The sequence below is a fragment of the Thamnophis elegans genome, chromosome 2, assembly GCF_009769535.1.
Source record: "Thamnophis elegans isolate rThaEle1 chromosome 2, rThaEle1.pri, whole genome shotgun sequence".
Taxonomy (NCBI): Eukaryota; Metazoa; Chordata; class Lepidosauria; order Squamata; family Colubridae; genus Thamnophis; species Thamnophis elegans.
Genome location: NC_045542.1, coordinates 14,835,828 through 14,853,308, shown reverse-complemented (window position 1 = coordinate 14,853,308; position 17,481 = coordinate 14,835,828). Strand labels below are relative to the sequence as shown.

The window sequence follows — 17,481 nt, the reverse complement described above, 5'->3', positions numbered from 1 at the left end:
AGACATACCCAGTTCCTGCAACCATTCTTCATATGTTTTAGCCCTCAGTCCCCTAATTATCTTTGTTGCTCTTCTCTGCACTCTTTCTACAGTCTGAAAAACTTTTTTTATATTGTGGTGACCAAAAATGGATACAATATTCCAAGTGTTGTCTTACCAAGGCATTATAAAGTGATATTAACAATGCATGTGATCTTGATTCTGTTCCTCTGTTAATGCAGCCTAGGACTGTGTTGGCTCTTTTGGCAGCTGCCGGGTTCAGACAATGCACCCAAACCATTGTTTACAAAGTATAATTGCTGGATTCAAAGCCAAATGGATCATAAAAGGCTTAGTGTAATTATAGCCAGTCTGTGACTTTATCTGTGAGGAGGTTGCAGTGTAGACTGGAAGGAACATAGTGGTTTTCTGCTAACCCATCATTTCTTTCCCCTTCTCCTTGCCAGTTCTCCTATGTGGATGCAGATGGCAATCCTGTGCTGGTCACTCAACTCACATTCCTACGCCTGCTGAGTGCTGTTGCCCGGCAGAACTTTACCCTCCTCTGCCAAAATATGGCTGCTTGGTATGAAGCCAACACCAGCAGCCACATGAAGGCTCTGCATTTTCGGGCTTTCAATGATGTGGAGTTGATGCACAACAGCACAGAAACTCCCATCCATGCCGTGTATGATGGCTGTCAGGTGAGAGAGCATTCTTCTAACTTTTGTATCTCTTGACCATTTCAGTATTGCTTGATAGCAATAGCAATAGCAGTAGACTTATATACCGCTTCATAGGGCTTTCAGCCCTCTCTAAGCGGTTTACAGAGAGTCAGCATATTGCCCCCAACAATCTGGGTCCTCATTTTACCCACCTCGGAAGGATGGAAGGCTGAGTCAACCCTGAGCCGGTGGGATTTGAACCGCTGAACTGCTGATCTAGCAGTAGCCTGCAGTGCTGCATTTAACCACTGCGCCACCTTGGCTCTTCATCCCCACAATATGAAATGACTCTGTGAATTGCAGATCACAGTGATTTCACCTGGATCTTAAAGTGAAGGTATTGACCTGTGAGATCACCATCACGGGATGGAACTTTGAGTATTCCAAAATTATCATGAGAGAAAACCATCTGCTCCAAAAACCCTTTGAATGACTTCTTCCCTTTCATTCATCTTTCTTTTCAGCATTTTGCAACTCTCATATGAGCCATAAGAGGGGAGACATGTTAAAAGACCAGAATAAAATATTCCTCTCTATTCTATTCTGAGAAAAATATCCACGCTTTTCTGAATTTAGAGCCATTGCCACTTTGGTCCATGCTTGCCAAATTAAGGGATGTTATGCTTTCTCAACCATGTTTGATCTACTATTTTGCTGAAACCCCCGATGAAACATTTTCAAACCCTGATGCAGCCATTATTTCACATCTTCAAGATTTTGCTTTTGAAGTTATCTTCTCTACTTTCAGGTACGCAAAGGTCAGGAGCGGACAGTTCTACAAATGGTGACGCAACACGTGGAGCATCTACCATTGATTGATGTGGCTGTTCAGGATTTCGGAGATACCAATCAAAAGTTTGGCTTTGAACTCGGCCCAGTCTGCTTCAGTGGCTGAGCCCTCCAAAGATGGACACTCCCTCTAGACCATGTTGGACCACCTCTAGAAAAGAGAGAACTAAAAGCCCTTTCTCTCTGCACTGGTGGGTGGGTGGGGGGTGGGAGGGTGCAGGAATAGAGTCAGCCTTGCAAAGACCTGCCGTTGTGTTTAACCTGATGACAGCCTCCTATTTATGCGGCCAAGGTCCCTCAGGGTGTGACTCTTGGGGAGTTGCACAGGGTTCAGACTGAGCCAGGGCCCTCTCTAGTTGCAGCTCCATTATTGGTGCTATTATGCCGTCTTAGTGAAGCACTGGACTGACTGGTCAGATCTGGCCACCTGTAGCGATGGGGATAATGGAGACCACATTCTCTATAGTTGAACTTCACTGCAAAAAGGACACGGGATGTCAAGATTATGCCTGAAGCATGTTGGGAACTGGAAATTCAGGACCAATTGGCACAGCCATGTACGCTGAGGGAAAGCAATGGGAAAGAATGGAGAAGTAGAGCAATAGTTTTGGATCCAACAGAACCACAGAAAAACAAGATACTGTACTGATATAAGATTTAAGGAATAAGCATAGGATATCCATATTTTTAAAACTGTATTGTATTGAATTCAACTCAACTGATAAGTGTTTTGGCATGACAATGGAATGCAATTTGGGGTAGCCTGTATAGGACTCTTCCATCTCTTCCTTCCAATTACCATGGAGATTAATTGACATATACTTCTCTACAACAACCAGAAACTATCCAGACACTATGCTTAGAGTCTGCATCCTCTTGGGAAAAATAATCACTATTTTATTTTCCTATCTTAAGATCAAATGGTGCTTGTGTAGCAAGACATACAAAGTCTTACTGTTAGAATGCTGAGCATGTCTCCCATTCTTTATATTTACTACAAGAACTTCACAATAACCCTGTAAGCCTACTATCAATATTCATGTTGGAAAGAGTAAGCACAAGCCATACTCACTAGTCTCTCATCATCTTATCTATCATACTAGCCATGCTCAGCAGATTCCTATAAGGCATTCTTCCCCAACTTAGCAACCACCATTAGCTTTGGGAGGGAAAACTTGACTGGGAATTTTGAGTGGTAGACTGAACACAGCTATGGGCATTAGGTTGGGGAAGACTGTTGTAAGGTATGGCTAGTGATTCTGGCATGTTTTCTCCTTATGGGGGAAAGAAAGTAGAGTAAAGCTTGATTCTCTGCTAGCAAGACACTTAACAGAGTCCTTGAAACCCAACAACCTCTTCAGAGATGGAGCTTGTACCTTGTGTTTTGCCTTCTGCACTGTGCCATGTTCATTTATCACTGAATTTTCCTCACACTATGGTGCTAAGTGCCCCTCTTGTTATGCTTCCATGTATCTCAGGCTGTGGCACAAACTGGGTATGTATGTGTCCACACATGTATGATGGTTACTGTATTCACCTAACAACCCTCATTAAACCACAAAACGTGACTGCCCACCATTTCTGTATCAGCTGGATTGGAAAGACTCCCTAATGCAGGATTTTAGAGCCAGTGTCTGATAGGAGAAATGCTGGGTTGGGTTTCGGTTGTTCTGAATGTGTAGTTGCATACCAAATGTTGTTTGTGCAGGATAGGCTTCCTCTTTGTTCTTTTGAGTGATAATCAGAATTCTGCCTGATTGTTAGACAACCAGTATTTTTCCTGCTGAAGCAGAGGTAGCCGTAAGCAGAGAAGCCTAACTGTGGGAAGACATCAACTTGATAGTTATTGCATTTTCACTGCTGAGATCGGAGAGAACCACATGTGAAATTTTCTATCAATAACGCCTTGCGTATTTGACAGAAAAGGGACATATTTTGTTCTTTTGTTTCAGTGAGGAGAATATCTTTGGAACTGGGACTTTCACTCCCAGCCTGTGCTACTCACCAACAGCATCTCTTGTGGCATCAGACAGATTTAATTCTGTGTTAAAACTGCGTTTCAGGGACCAGTGCTGAGCTGAAATGTGAGAGAATACATTTAAGGAATATTATCACACCCACAAATGTGTCCTTTCATGGGTTTATAGAATCCCAGATTCCCCATTTACAATGTTTATATGAGAAGATCATGGTGTTTATACCAACTGTGCTCTTATTCCTGTCCAAAACTAAAAGGTCTTGGCATGAAATAGTAGTACATATTTGTGGGTGTGACAAACAGTAGATATTAGGGACTACCTGGCACAAAAAGGTTGTATCCTATTTTCTCTCTCCAATCAGTGGGAGCTTGAACATTCCTCTGTGATCTCAACACAACCCTATTGTGCTATGTAGTTGGCACTGTGACATCATATTATACAGGATTAAGTTTTCTGATTGGCTAGGATCCCAGGGTTTTTTTAAAGTCAAGTTGAAGAAAGAGTGATATATTTCCATGAGAGTCTGTGTCATACTTTAATAAAGGTTCGGGATGTGTGTATGGGAAGAGTTCTTTTCTCCTACATTAACTTTCACAGAAAAACGAGTGTGTGCTTTTATAAATCGATATTATCTTTAGCAGCAAATGGGCTGCTAAATAGAGCAAATGGACTCTTAAATTCAAATATTTATTATCTGTCTCATCCCATACTTTTTGAGCTGTTCATTTTATTCATTCTTGGGACTTAATTATCAGGGATTTGGTAGAGACCATTTCCTTATTAATACAAGAGCCTGGCCTTACACAGTAATATTTTAAAAGGGAGTGGGTGGAGGAAGAGAAAAGGACAGTTCCTCTGATCATCAGCAGAGTACCTGTCCTTCTTCTCAAAGTAACAACACATCCCACTTGCATGATGAGGTATACCAAACAAGATTTTCATAAACACAGCCTTCAAAGAAAATGTAATTTTGAATACAAGGTCTTTAAGCACTATCTAGAGCAAGGACAACAGCTAGTATATAAATGCATAGCGTCTGGTCTCGTTTTGGTCAAAACTGCTTTATAAAATGGGGTTTAATGATTAATGCAATTCAAAACTAGTAACAACAGCACTTGCAAATTAGCTCTTGTAATTTATCCCGATATATCCACTTGTGAGAAATGGTTAACTAAAAAGGAAACAGAAGGAAAATGAGATTAATGAAACCTATATATTTACTGTATTTGTACATATGTATGTGCAATCACACACATATACAGAATATATTGATACCCACTGCAATTAAACATTCAAGTTAAAACAAGCTAGCCAAGCAGTTTTCCAGCTGCACATATTCCCACAGACCTCATAGTTAATTCTCATGGGAAGGAGATAGTGGTCCAGTAACACCATTGCTTCCCCCCCCCCCAAATAATTCTCAAATGCCTTCAATGAAAATAAAGGTTACTCATTCCCAACTTAGCTCTATTAATGTGTGGCTATGGAAAGGGTAGATTTAAAATGCCCCTTTTAAAAAAGAATTCTATTAGGAGCAGCTCCCTCCCCAAAATCACAAAAGACAAAGCATTACTGTATCTTTAATTTCGCTGAAGTTTTCAATGGGGATAACTAGGTTGAACAAGCTACCATATCTTCCCTGTCAGTTGTAATCAAAGCAAAGTGTTTGTGTTTTTGGTATTTGTGTCAGGCCAGATACTGCAGCCTTAGAAGAGAAGGGAAAATAGATTTGTTGGAAATTAGCCTTCAATAGACAAATAGTCTTTTTTGTTTTGTAATTGCCCTCCCCAGTATGGTACCCCTATTTACATTAGATTAAAATCTCTTATCATCCTTATAGAAGCTGCAAGTACAAGGGTGGTGATATTCAGTCTCTGTTATCTTAGAAATGCTCTTTTCTGGCACCATAATGAAAACTGCCTGCTCCTCAACTTCCCTCTGCCTTCAGAATGGCCATTGAAAGTGGCTTTGGGGTGTGCATGACAAAAATAAGGGGGAAATCAGGAGAACATGTCTATTTTATGGAATATGGCCCTCTCTATGTAGATTGCTTCTAGCTATAGGAAATACACATTCCCATTCTAGAAGGATGTAATTTAGAACAGGAGCACACAGAATAGTTATCTCTAACTAATGATGGCTAGAGGTCTGTAGGTGACTTGGCCCAATGTATCTCAAGACTTATATCTGGAAGACAGGAATTGGGCCAGCTTCATTACGTTTGGGAGAGTTTTCAAATGGGTAATTTTCTGATGTGGTTGGATTGGTTTCTGCAGACAATACAAGTTGTCACAAAGATGCAACTGAAACCTCCCAGCAGTGATTCCCATGTGAGCAGCCATATTGTCAATACTTAAGTCATACCTACATCTCACATAATCTCTGTTAGTTTTCTATCTGCCCAGAAAGTGACTACCCTCAATATTATCTATGCCCCTTGTGAGATTTGAACTGGAACTTTTCTGGACCAAAGCTGACCCTTTACCACAATGATTCTTAGTTATCCCACCCCACCCCAAATTTAAAAGGCTGTATTAGATAATTTATTTGGGGGGTGGAGCTTGGAGCAGCAGTAACCTCTGTGTTCAAAAAAAAATCCATCAAAGTCATGTTTTGTGATGATTCTAAGCAGTGGCTCCTTAATTCTATCTCGTTCAGATTATTAGCTCAAGAGAGCAATTGCTCATTATATCTGTATGAACAATTCATTGATCAACATACCTAAAGCAGCTGGTAAAAAAGGCCTCAGTGATCAGAAACTGTGAGTGCTAAATCTGCTTCTCTATACAGGAAAAAGTGATGTTGGATGCTGTTAAATGGTTTTAAGCATTTGATTGCTTTAAGCATGGGATCACTCAGGTAATTCACAGACACAAAAATGGCCCCAGACACATATTGAAGATGATTGAGGCCAGAGATTGCTTTTTCGAGAGATCTTTTCAAAAACTAGACTTTTTCTTTCCTTTAGAAACCTTGGCTTGCAACAATACATGTTGTTTGAAAAAAGAGATACCTGACCTTAAACTGTGTGTGGGCATTTTAAATTGCACATGTCTGGTGTGATTAGACATACAGCAAACAAGGGCATAAAAAATAGAAAGAAAAAATCTTCAGAGCTGGGGTTTTTTTTCTTTGTGTATGGAGCTGCCACTCTAAAATGTGCCTGATTCCTTTTTTCCTTCATCATCTGAGGTGGCTTGGGGAAGTGCATTCTTATAACAATTCTGCAAGATATTGTTAAGCTAGATAGAAATTACTCAAGCGAGCACCCTGAATGGAGGAGAAATCCGAAGAAAATCTTTTGCCAGTCTGTATCCATACTAAATCAGGCTTCACCAACCCAAAGTATTGCTATTTGATGCCTTCAGCTGATTGAATTGGAGCAGATATTATAGGGTTGAGACTTCACATTTGGAAGCTAAGACCAAGCTAACTACTACAGTATTTCATTGTTGAGAAACTACAACCTTCCAAATGTTGCAACTCCATCCTCATCCTCATGCTGCTTAGAGAAAACAGTAATTGGGTCCCAGTCAATCTAACATCTGCCAAACCAGATTTATCCAACTGCAGCATTAAAAAAAAACCTGACCAGTCACAAGTATGCCCTGAAAAGGAGACGCACAGTGCAATTACAATTTCATCAGCCAGCTTTATGGCATCAAAGCAGTATCAGATGAAGCAACAGGAGAAAACAGGATTGGAAAAAAATGAATACTCTTCAGATTAAAACAGGCTGGTAACGTGGCTGGAATATATTATTTGGCCACATTATTTTAACTGAAACATCCAAAGGATAGACTGCACATATGATAAGCATATCAGTTCAAAACAGATTCATTCAGGAGCATACAGTTAGCCAGGTTATTACTGGACATGAGGATGTTAACTTGTTGGGTAACAAAGCATCTGCGGTCAATGACCAAGCTCAGAGAGCATCATAGTTCCACCTTGATTCTCTTCTATTAAAATTGTTGAGATGCTGGGAACCCCCCATTTAAAAAATTGTAATGAAGTTAAGGTGGAATTATTTTATTTATATATCTAATTTATATATCACCCATTTTCGCAATAAGGCTGGGCGGCTTACTACCCTTGTCTTTGGTGCTAAAATTGCAAAGAGGTACAGATTACTAGCTGTCTGAATAGGGCATTTGTCTGCACATGTTACACTTCAACTGAAGTAATGATACTACCTACCAATTTTAAAACCCAGTTGGCACCAGAATACCTACCAAACTGCCTTCACAATGACAGACTTAGACAGCCACTAAAATTATTAGGGAAAGTCCCTTTCTATATATTTAGAAGTAGTAATGATCCCAATCATACTCAGCACACGAAAGGAACTAATTATCCAGAGACACCACTTTCCCTTGTGACTTAAAACACTGCTAAATATATTTAGATTTTATTTGACACCAGGTAGCCTACCATTCTGTGGGTCACTCTAAATTAAAGGATGTGACCTAAAAACATTGGAAGATACAAAACCATCTTATGCTTTCCAGATATCAGAATGCCCTCCAAAGGTAATAGTGACTGTCATTATATGAGTTGTAGCCTAACATCTCTGGAAACCATACATTTAGAAAACACAATGGATTTTATGAATTAAGTATAACTGGTGTCAGCGTTCCCAATATCATGCAGAATTAAATCAAAGTCCAAGGCAGAGCTATCGTTAAAGTTCCAATTTAATAGACAGACATGTTGGCAACGAACTGTGGAACCCCAAATCTGAAAATTTCCTGGGATTCCATCCATTTGAAAGTTCATGATCTTATCCCCACACCCATAAATCCATCACAGGGTCCAATCTTCTTCGGCCATGCTGGCATCTCCACCCAACTGGTTCCGGTCAGGTGCAGAGGTGCGGAGACAAAAGATGACCTTGGCTTCTAGAAAAGAATGACAACAACACATTCCACCATTCTACTCCTTTCTATTCCCCCCTCCCAACTACTACACTAATGAAACAGCATAGTGAAATAATAGAAAGTGTGGCAGGCCAAAGATCCTAAAAGGAACATAACTAAAGGCCTGACAACTGGATGGTTTGGATTACAATCCATATAAATAGCAAAGACAAATGCTTGCTGCTGATAAAAATGGAAGAGTTGTGCATGACCTACCCTAACTCTTAAATAAATGGATCCAAAGATTGCACCAAGCTCATGGGATAACCATAGTTCATATAGATTTTGATTTTGATGGAATTTGATGGATACCATTGAAGTTTGGGTGCTGAGCAATAAAGCATAACTATAGAATATTTTTTATTGGTGATACTGCTCAGCTACCTAATTTTAAAAAACAAAACAGAACCTGTAGATGAGGGTTCTGCAAATGGTTCTGTAAAAGGGGTAAGCCTTTGATCACACAGCTGTGATAATCCCATTATTATATACTTTATTCATTAAACATGAAACTCAGCCAACTGAACATTCAAAAATGCATCACAAATACCTGTGACTGGTGCTAATGGTTGATACCTTTTGTTGCCAGCATCCTAGGTATCAACCAAGTACCTTCTTAAAATATAAGGTGTTCCGAGTAGCGCAGTTTTTTGCAATTCCGCTGGTGTTATTGTAGGAAGCTGCAATTGGTTGATGTATCTTGTAAAATTCTTGGACATGGTGCCAAGTGCCCCAATGACAATGGGTATCACTGTTACATGCTTCATCCATAGCTGTGTAGTTTTGATGGCCAGGTCATGATACTTCATTATTTGGGTGTGTGTGTGTGTGCTGAGCAATAAAGCATAACTATATAATATTTTTTATTGGTGATACTACTTAGCTATCTAATTAAAAAAAAAAACCCAAAAAAACAAAAACCAGAACCTGTAGATGAGGGTTTTGCAAGTGGTTCTGTAAAAGAGGTAAGCATTTGATCACACAGCTATGTTCAACATGATGATGATGATGATGATGATGATGATGATGATGATGATGATGATGATATTTTGTGACATTCACAGCCTTTGGGGCTGGTTGGTAGCTCAACAGCTCGAGTCCTAACCAAGGACCTAGGAACTGTTAAAGTAACATCGGAGGATATAAGCTGTTCCAAGTAGGGTGGTTTTTTGTAGAATCAGAATGTTCAAGTCAGGTAAATTTAGAATTTTCAAATAGCGAGGTAGCCCTTTATGTATTGCTCCAAAGGCTCCAATTACAATTGGGACAACACACAATTTCTTTTTCCACAGTCGCTCAACTTCAATTTACAAGTCCCAGTACTTTGTGATTTTTTCTTGCTGTTTATCTTCAATTCGTGCATCTCAGGTATTGCAATATCAATGAGCCATACTTTTTTTCATTATTATTATTATTATTATTATTATTATTATTATTATTATTATACAATTGTATCACAGCGGCCAGTTGTTTCGCCGGATTTGGCATTGGTTACTAGTCGGGCCCCACCCAGGGGCCTAGGACGTCGTAACATATTTTCGTAATATGCGTGCAGATCCAAGCAGTGCGGCTTTTTGCATTTGACTGATGGTGATTTGTCAATTTTTAACTGTTTTAAATGTAATTCCAGTGCTTTTGGTATAGCACCCAGTGTGCCAGTTACCACTGGAATTATCACTGCTGGTTTGTGCCATAGTCGTTGAATTTCGATTTTTAAGTCCTGGTATCTTGCGATTTTTCATGTCCTTCTCGGCGACCCTGCTATCACCTGGTATTGCGATGTCTATGATTGTGACCTTATTTTTCTCAACCAGTGTGATGTCTGGTGTATTATGTGCCAGTATTTTGTCGGTTTGTATACGGAAATCCCACAAGATCTTGACCATCTGATTTTCGGTGACTTTTTCAGGCTGATGTTCCCACCAGTTTGTTGCTGTTTTAATATTATAATTTTTGCACAAATTCCAATGGATCATTTGTGCTACTGAATTGTGCCGCAATTTATAATCAGTCTGCGCGATTTTTTTACAGCAGCTGAGTATGTGATCAACAGTTCATCAGCTTCTTTGCAAAGTCTGCATTTGGCATCATCAGAGGATTTTTCGATTTGGCCTTAATGGCATTTGTGCGGATAGCTTGTTCTTGCACAGCCAGGATTAGTGACTCTGTTTCTTTCTTAATGTACCTGTTGTTAACCATAACAAGTTTGTTCACTGTCCACTTTATCTTTTATTTTTCCAGAAATTGGCCATGCAGTGCTTTGTTCTGCCAACTCTCCATTCTTGATTTTATCACATCTTTTCTGTATTCTTGTTTCGTCTGTTGGGCCTTCAGTAGATTTTGTTCTTTACTTTGATTAATAGATGTTCTTGACTTTCTTTTAAATAATCAGCCAGTGCATGTTTTTCTTCTTCAACTGTTTGCTTCACTTGTAATAATCCTCTGCCAGATTTCGGGGCAGATATAGTCTATCAGTATCACCACGTGGATGTAAACTGTAGTGCATTGTCATTAGTTTCCTGGTTTTTCGGTCCAAAAGGTCAAATCAGCTTGTGTCCAGTTAACTATGCCAGCTGTGTATCTTATAACTGGTATTGCCCAGGTATTTATGCCCTTGATTGTATTTCCACCATTCAATTTAGATTTTCAAAATTTTCCTAACTCTGTTGGTGTACTCTCGCCTGACAATAGTTTTTACTTCTCCATGCTTGATGTTATCCAAACTGCAGAATGCCTAAGTATTTGTAGGCTTCATTTTCGTTGCATTTAATTAGTTGCCCATTGGGTATTATTATTATTATTATTATTATTATTATTATTATTAAAATATATCGCCTGGCAAGGTTGAGCTGCTTAGTGCTTGGATAAGATCTTATCAGTACACCCCAGGCCATGGAAGTCCAGAACTATCCTGCAAAAAGCGGCAAATCACTGCCATATCATTGCCCAAAAAATTGCATAGAGGTGTATTTGTTGGAGTGAAACTCAACTCAAGGAACCCTTTAAAAATAACCTGTTTTTGAACGCAGGAAACATTCTATTAAACAGGTAAGAGAGAGGAACTGTGCATCGCTCCTCTCTAATCACCATAACTCTTGAAAGCTTCAGGCTTCTTACTGCTCTTCAAATCATTTAATGGGGGACACTGGGGTCTGCATCAGAGCTGGTAAGTTGCCCATGAGCTTGTTTTTTTTTCCCTTTTTAATCTTGGCTTTCTAAAGTGATTGACTTATCATTTTGAGACATTTAGAAACCTCTCTGAAGGCACTAGTCATGGTTTGTGTCCCTGTTTCTAGCCACATCAAGAAATGAAGGCTTGCCTTCTGGGGGGACAACAGATCCACCATAACCTTCATAAATCTTTCAGCTATACCCTTGTAGTTTTTTGTGTTATCAAAAAGAAATTGCCGGCTCCGCACATTTTCCCAACCCTGTGCCAGTTCACAGAGGAATCGTCTTCTGACAATGTTTGCTGCAGTAATCGTGGCAGGCATTGAATATTCACAATCCTCTACCATCCCTTCCCATCTCCTTTCTTTGTCAGCATCGCTAGATATGAGTGGAGAGAGTGAATGCACAACAGAAAAGGGCTATTAATGTGCCTCACAAAACTGAGGTCCAAGTCCCAATTGTATTCAAAAGCTTGAGAACAGCAGCCAGCAGCTCCTTGCATGCTGATGATCCCTGAGCCTTCTGGTCGCACCGCATCTCGCTTAGCCTGCAGCACCCCAAATATTCAGAGGCTGCTAATGCATTGGAAAATGAAGAAGCAATTAACAAGTGGCAGACAATGTCACCTATAGATGCCTTCTGCCCTTCTATGCCTGAGCTCCAATGGATGGGAGAAAAGCATGTCCTGGTGAACAAAACCATGTATTTCATGAATCAATGGATGGAAGAGCGCAACACTAGTAAAAATTTGATATATTTTTTTATCCTACCCCCCATTTATATTTTGAAGAATCAAGTTTCTATTCTTGTGGCTTATCACTTTTTTCGATCATTTTAAACAGCTGCCTTGCCTTCTTTCAAAAAATAACATAATACAATTTAAAAATCAGATAAAATATACAAGATACGTTGGGAAGACCAATAGGCTGGACACAAGAAGGTGATGCTTGCTGATGAGTCCATGCTTAATTCCTGTGTCATGTTGGACTTCATGTTCCAAATTGTTGGGGACAATGATGATCTTAGTAGGAGTAATCTCAGGGCAGTCCAGGGCTATCCAACTCGTAATGAAACATGATGGCCTTTCCAACCTTGTGGAAATGGTGACAAATGTTGACTATGTAGTGCCATCCAGAAGTGTCTGTTAGAACTTCCATTAGTCAGACTATGGGGATAATGGTTCAGGCTTGTTGTCAGTATTAAGTGGGGAATATTATTTTAAGGAGAAAAAGGCAAAGGAAGAATAATAGAAGTGGCATATTTTCTACTTCTTGCTAATGTCCTTATAGGGATATAGGTGCCTTTCAGAGTTCCTATCTAAGATGATATAAATTTGTCCCTATGCTGACTATAACTTTTTGGGCTTTTTACCTTCATACGAAAAGATTGTTTCTAACACTTTGTTTAGACAGTCCATGTAAACAAAACTGTGCTGAAATGAAGGCATCTTTTCTTTGTGTAAGCATTTTGCTCTACTTTTCTGTCTCTTTCCTATTTAAAAAAATATCATATCTAAGGCAGGGGACAACCTAGATTGCTTGGTTCTATGTTTAGAAATGCATCCTTCAGAGGAAGCCAGCATCTATCGGCTCACCCTACTGTCACCAACTGCATTCACTCTAACCTAGTGGGCCATTTTGAGCTTCAGCAACTGTTGTTGAAATAATGAAAACCAAGTTGAGGAGGTTCAGTGGAGTCCTTAAGTGCTTTCTGGGCTTGGTTGTTTTCTTGCAGATGTCTCATTATCCAACTAGGTAACATCATCAGTGATAGAAGAAGTGGGCTTTGCCCTCTATTTATATACAATGGTTTGCCCTGTTAGTGGAGAAGGGCAAGTCATAAATACCCCTGGCCTGCAAGCAGACAGGCACGTTGAAGCATATGAGCCAGGTTCATATGCTTCAACTGCAGGCTACTTCTGCTGACTGCAGCTTGCCTACAACTTGGCAGTTCAAATCTCACCGGCTTAAATCAGCCTTCCATCCTTCCGAGGTTGAATCAGCCTTCCATCCTTCCGAGATCGGTAAAAATGAGGACCCAGATTGTTGGGAGACAATATTTGATTCTGTAAACCACTACAGAGGGCTGTAAAGCAGTATATGCTGTGTTTCCCCGAAAATAAGACAGGGTCTTGTTTTCATCGAACCCCAAAATAAGTGCTTGGCTTGTTTTTGAGGAGGTCTTATTATTTTTGAGGTGCAGGAGGCCCCTTAACCTTGGCCTGCAGTCCATGGATCAGCTGATCCAGAGAGGGCCAGAAGTTCTGTCTCTGTTTCTGGCACACTCTTGTCAATCCTAGCATCACTGGACCTGCTGCTCTTTTTGCGGCTGTCACTAAGAGAAGGGGCGCAATAGCTAGGGTTTGCAGGAGAGGTCTCCCGCGAGGCTGTTCCGCATGGATGGCAGGTGCATGCGGAGCACATGAGGCATGTTCCCCCTTTTCCCCCAGGAAATGGCGGGGACCAACTGCACATGCATTAAATATTTTAAGGGATATTAATATTAATATTATTTGGGGGGGGTATTTTAGTACATGCACTCAAAAGCTCAATTGGGCTTATTATCTGGGGAGGTCATTTTCAGGGAAATGGTAAATCTAAGTGCTATTGCTATTTTCGCTCTGGTGCAAAGTAACCCAAGAGGATAGTCCCAAACATGGAGGAAATGAAACAAGAGTTTTGCAAGCTTTGATGGTGGTAAGAGATGCTTTATGATGTCTGAGAAATGGGACAGAGGATGTTTTTTGATTTTGATTTTGATTTTAGCTTTATTTGTATGCCGCCCTTTTCCCTGAGGGGACTCAGGGCGGCTCACAATTCAGGGGGAGGGAAGTACAAAACAAGTTATACACATGAAGACAATACATCGTTAAAAAGCACAACAGTCATACTATTCGGGTGGGGTTGAAGTCTTTAGCCCCAGGCCTGTCGGACAGCCAGGTTTTAAGGGCTACGCGGAAGGTCTGGAGGGTGGTGAGGGTACGAATCTCCACGGGGAGTTCGTTCCAGAGGGTCGGAGCAGCCACCGAGAAGGCTCTCCTCTGGGTAGTTGCCAGTCGACATTGACCGGCTGATGGAATTCGGAGGAGGCCTAGTCTATGGGATCTTATTGGCCTAGTGGAAGTAATTGGCAGTAGGCGGTCTCTCATTTCTTCTGTACAGAAGAAATGAACAAACAGCACCACTTACATAGGAAGAATAACCCAACAGCTTCACACAATCAAATACCCTAAAAAGGAAGACAAATGTACATTAACAGTGGACTGCAAACACAAACACTGGAAAAAAGCAACCGTGGGGTTGTTTGTGGGGTTGTAAAAGGCAGCTGCTGAGAAGGAAGCAATTCGGTTTCAGTGATGAAAACAATGACTGACTGGCTCTTCTACCATTATTCAACTGAACCATATTTCACATTGGATTGACCATTCATCATTTAACGGGGAACCTTCTGAAGTGTTCACAGCTCTTGTTGTTGTTGTTGTTTTTTGCATCCTGAATAGTTTAGTATCCCTTGCAAACTTTCCCTAAGCCAAAATAATGCATGAATAAGTGAAAGGGGATTGGTTTCCACACAGAACTTCCAGTTCTTCCTTTCCTCCATTTAAAAAATCAATTTACTCCTACTTGTTGCTTTCAGTTTTTGAACCTGTTAGAAATCCATAAAAGGACAGATGAGTCCTCTTATATCAAGGGTGGTTTATTCTAAAGCTTTTGATGGGATGCATTTTGAAAATCCACGCATCTTTTGCAAACCAATCATGATTTTTCTTCTATTGGGTGGGCAACTCTAGTAGTAAGATCTCAGAAGATCTCAGGATTTCTTATGCATTCCACCTTCAACTTTTTTGATCAATGGTAAGTCCTATTGATTGTATTGGCAGTTTTCTCCAAATAAATAGGTATGGTTTTGCAATCCTGCTGGAATGAGACAACTGACCTAGAGATCTTACTCTTTTTTCTCCCACTGCATCATTAATCGAAATTTCCTGTATAAGGACCTGTCTCACATTAGAACTATTTGTTCAGATACTCCAGCATTTTGTACATGATAGTTCTGACAGAATGTCCCCCCCCCCATCCTTCAACCTCTGCCTCCCGGCAATTTGCCTCCTTGCAGCATACAGCAAACAGTGTGGTCAGCTTCATCACAGCCTTATTTAGCATGAGCAGCTGATTGGTGGTTGGATCTGCCTCCTAGAATGCTCCTTATCAGCTGTTCCAGGCTGGGAGATTGCTGCTGCTCATTGCCAGAGTCACCACCCATCGCCGTCACCACCATTCACTGCCTCCATGTACCCCATTTTTGGCCTCTGCCCATCCCATTTCAGGCAGTGGGGAATAGGTGATCCCTGCTGCCTGGAACAGGCTGAAAATGGTCCATGCAGAGGCCAAAAATGGGTTGTGTGGAGGCCAAAAACGGGGTGCAAGAAGATAGCGATGGGCAGTGCCAGTACCAATGGGTGGCGGGCGGCAATCCTCACAGCCTGGAACAGCTGATAAGAAGTATCCTGGGAGGCAGATCCAACCACCAATCAGCTGCTCATGCTAAATCAGGCTGTGCTCAAGCTGACCACTCTTTTTGCTGTTTGCTGCAAGGAGGCAAATTGCTGGGAGGCAGAGGCAGATTTTTTTTCTTGTTTTCCTCCCCAAAAGCTAGATGCGTCTTATGCTTTGGAGTGTTTTATAGTCCAACAAATACAATAGATGCAGGATGCCAAGCAACCAAAATTTGATCACATGACCATGGAGATGCTGCGTTAATTGTAAGCATGACTGGTTGTAAGAGACATTTTACAGTGCTGCTGTATCTACTTTGGATGCTCGCTAAATGAATGATTGTAAGTCAAGGACTGGATGGAGTTCTCAAACTATCCATTTTCCGATGCAGTGGAAAACCACAGCCCAGAACAACTCCTGTTGAAAGATTCAACTGCCAACCCATTAAGCTTTTGTATATGAAGTGAAAAAAAGCACCTTTCGAACTTCCCATTAGGTATTAAGATGTCTTGACTTGGCTCTCCCTCCCATTCCCCATCAATAGCAAGACGCCTTCCAATTCCTGGAAAGTAACACACCTGTTTCTTTCAGAGGGGAAAAAAAACCGAATCCAGAACCTCCACTTACAGTGAATTGTGCTTCTCTCTCTCTGGTCTTCTTTCCCCCTCCTCTTACGCACATTTACCCTCCATGCCTACTAATATTTTTAGTGCTAAAAATTGGTTCCCAGAACCAAAGCATACACTTCAAAAAGGCCAGAGCCCTTCCAGCAATAACATTCAAAAGCACGCAGAGAGGAAAAATTAATGAAGGTGATCTCCAAACGCTGCCTAGACCTGCAGCTGGGTACCCGCTAAAAAGACACCTGTGCCTTTTGCTGTTCCAGAGCTTCTTGCTGTCAGATGGAAGGCGCACATCTATTGTTTAAGGCTCATGCATATTAAAAGCATGAACAAGGTCAACAAAATACCAGGCTTGCTTGACTGGCTTGTAGCAAAACCACTTCTTTTTGCTGCCTTTTATTCATTGCTCATTGGCGCTGCGGAATATGTGAGGGAAAGGATGGGAGAAGGAGGAATGGGAGAAAGTACGGAATTGGTTAAACTAGTCCATCCTAATCACTTGCCTGGATCCAAATGGTTTTCCTTAATTTCCTCAGGGAAATCCCTGCTTTGTCTGCTGGTGTTACTATGGAAGCCATGATTGATCTGTGGAACAAGGAAATAGCCTGAGTGGTGGATACTATAACTCCTGAGCATCTCCTTCCCTACAGCAAAACTCAATAGGTATTTGGTGCTCCAGAGAGCTGACAGTAATGAAACAAATAGATGGAAGGATGGAATATAAATGGAGCAACTCTTAAGACAAATGGATGGATCATGGAGTGGGCCTCTTTTCTAGGCTTCTTTGAAATCTTACTCTG

General features: G+C 40.8%; 1 protein-coding gene across 3 annotated transcripts in view; it reads left to right on the top strand.

The window, feature by feature from the left end:
• COL5A3 (collagen type V alpha 3 chain) overlaps window positions 1-3,066 on the top strand; it is a 130,278-nt gene extending 127,212 nt beyond the window's left edge. For all 3 annotated transcript variants that reach the window (XM_032210463.1, XM_032210462.1, XM_032210465.1), the window contains 2 exons: window positions 447-683; window positions 1,453-3,066. In XM_032210463.1, coding sequence (XP_032066354.1) covers window positions 447-683; window positions 1,453-1,599 — 384 coding nt within the window. In that variant the 3' untranslated portion in view covers window positions 1,600-3,066. The remainder of the gene's footprint in view (window positions 1-446; window positions 684-1,452) is intronic.
• Window positions 3,067-17,481: the final 14,415 nt, after the last annotated feature.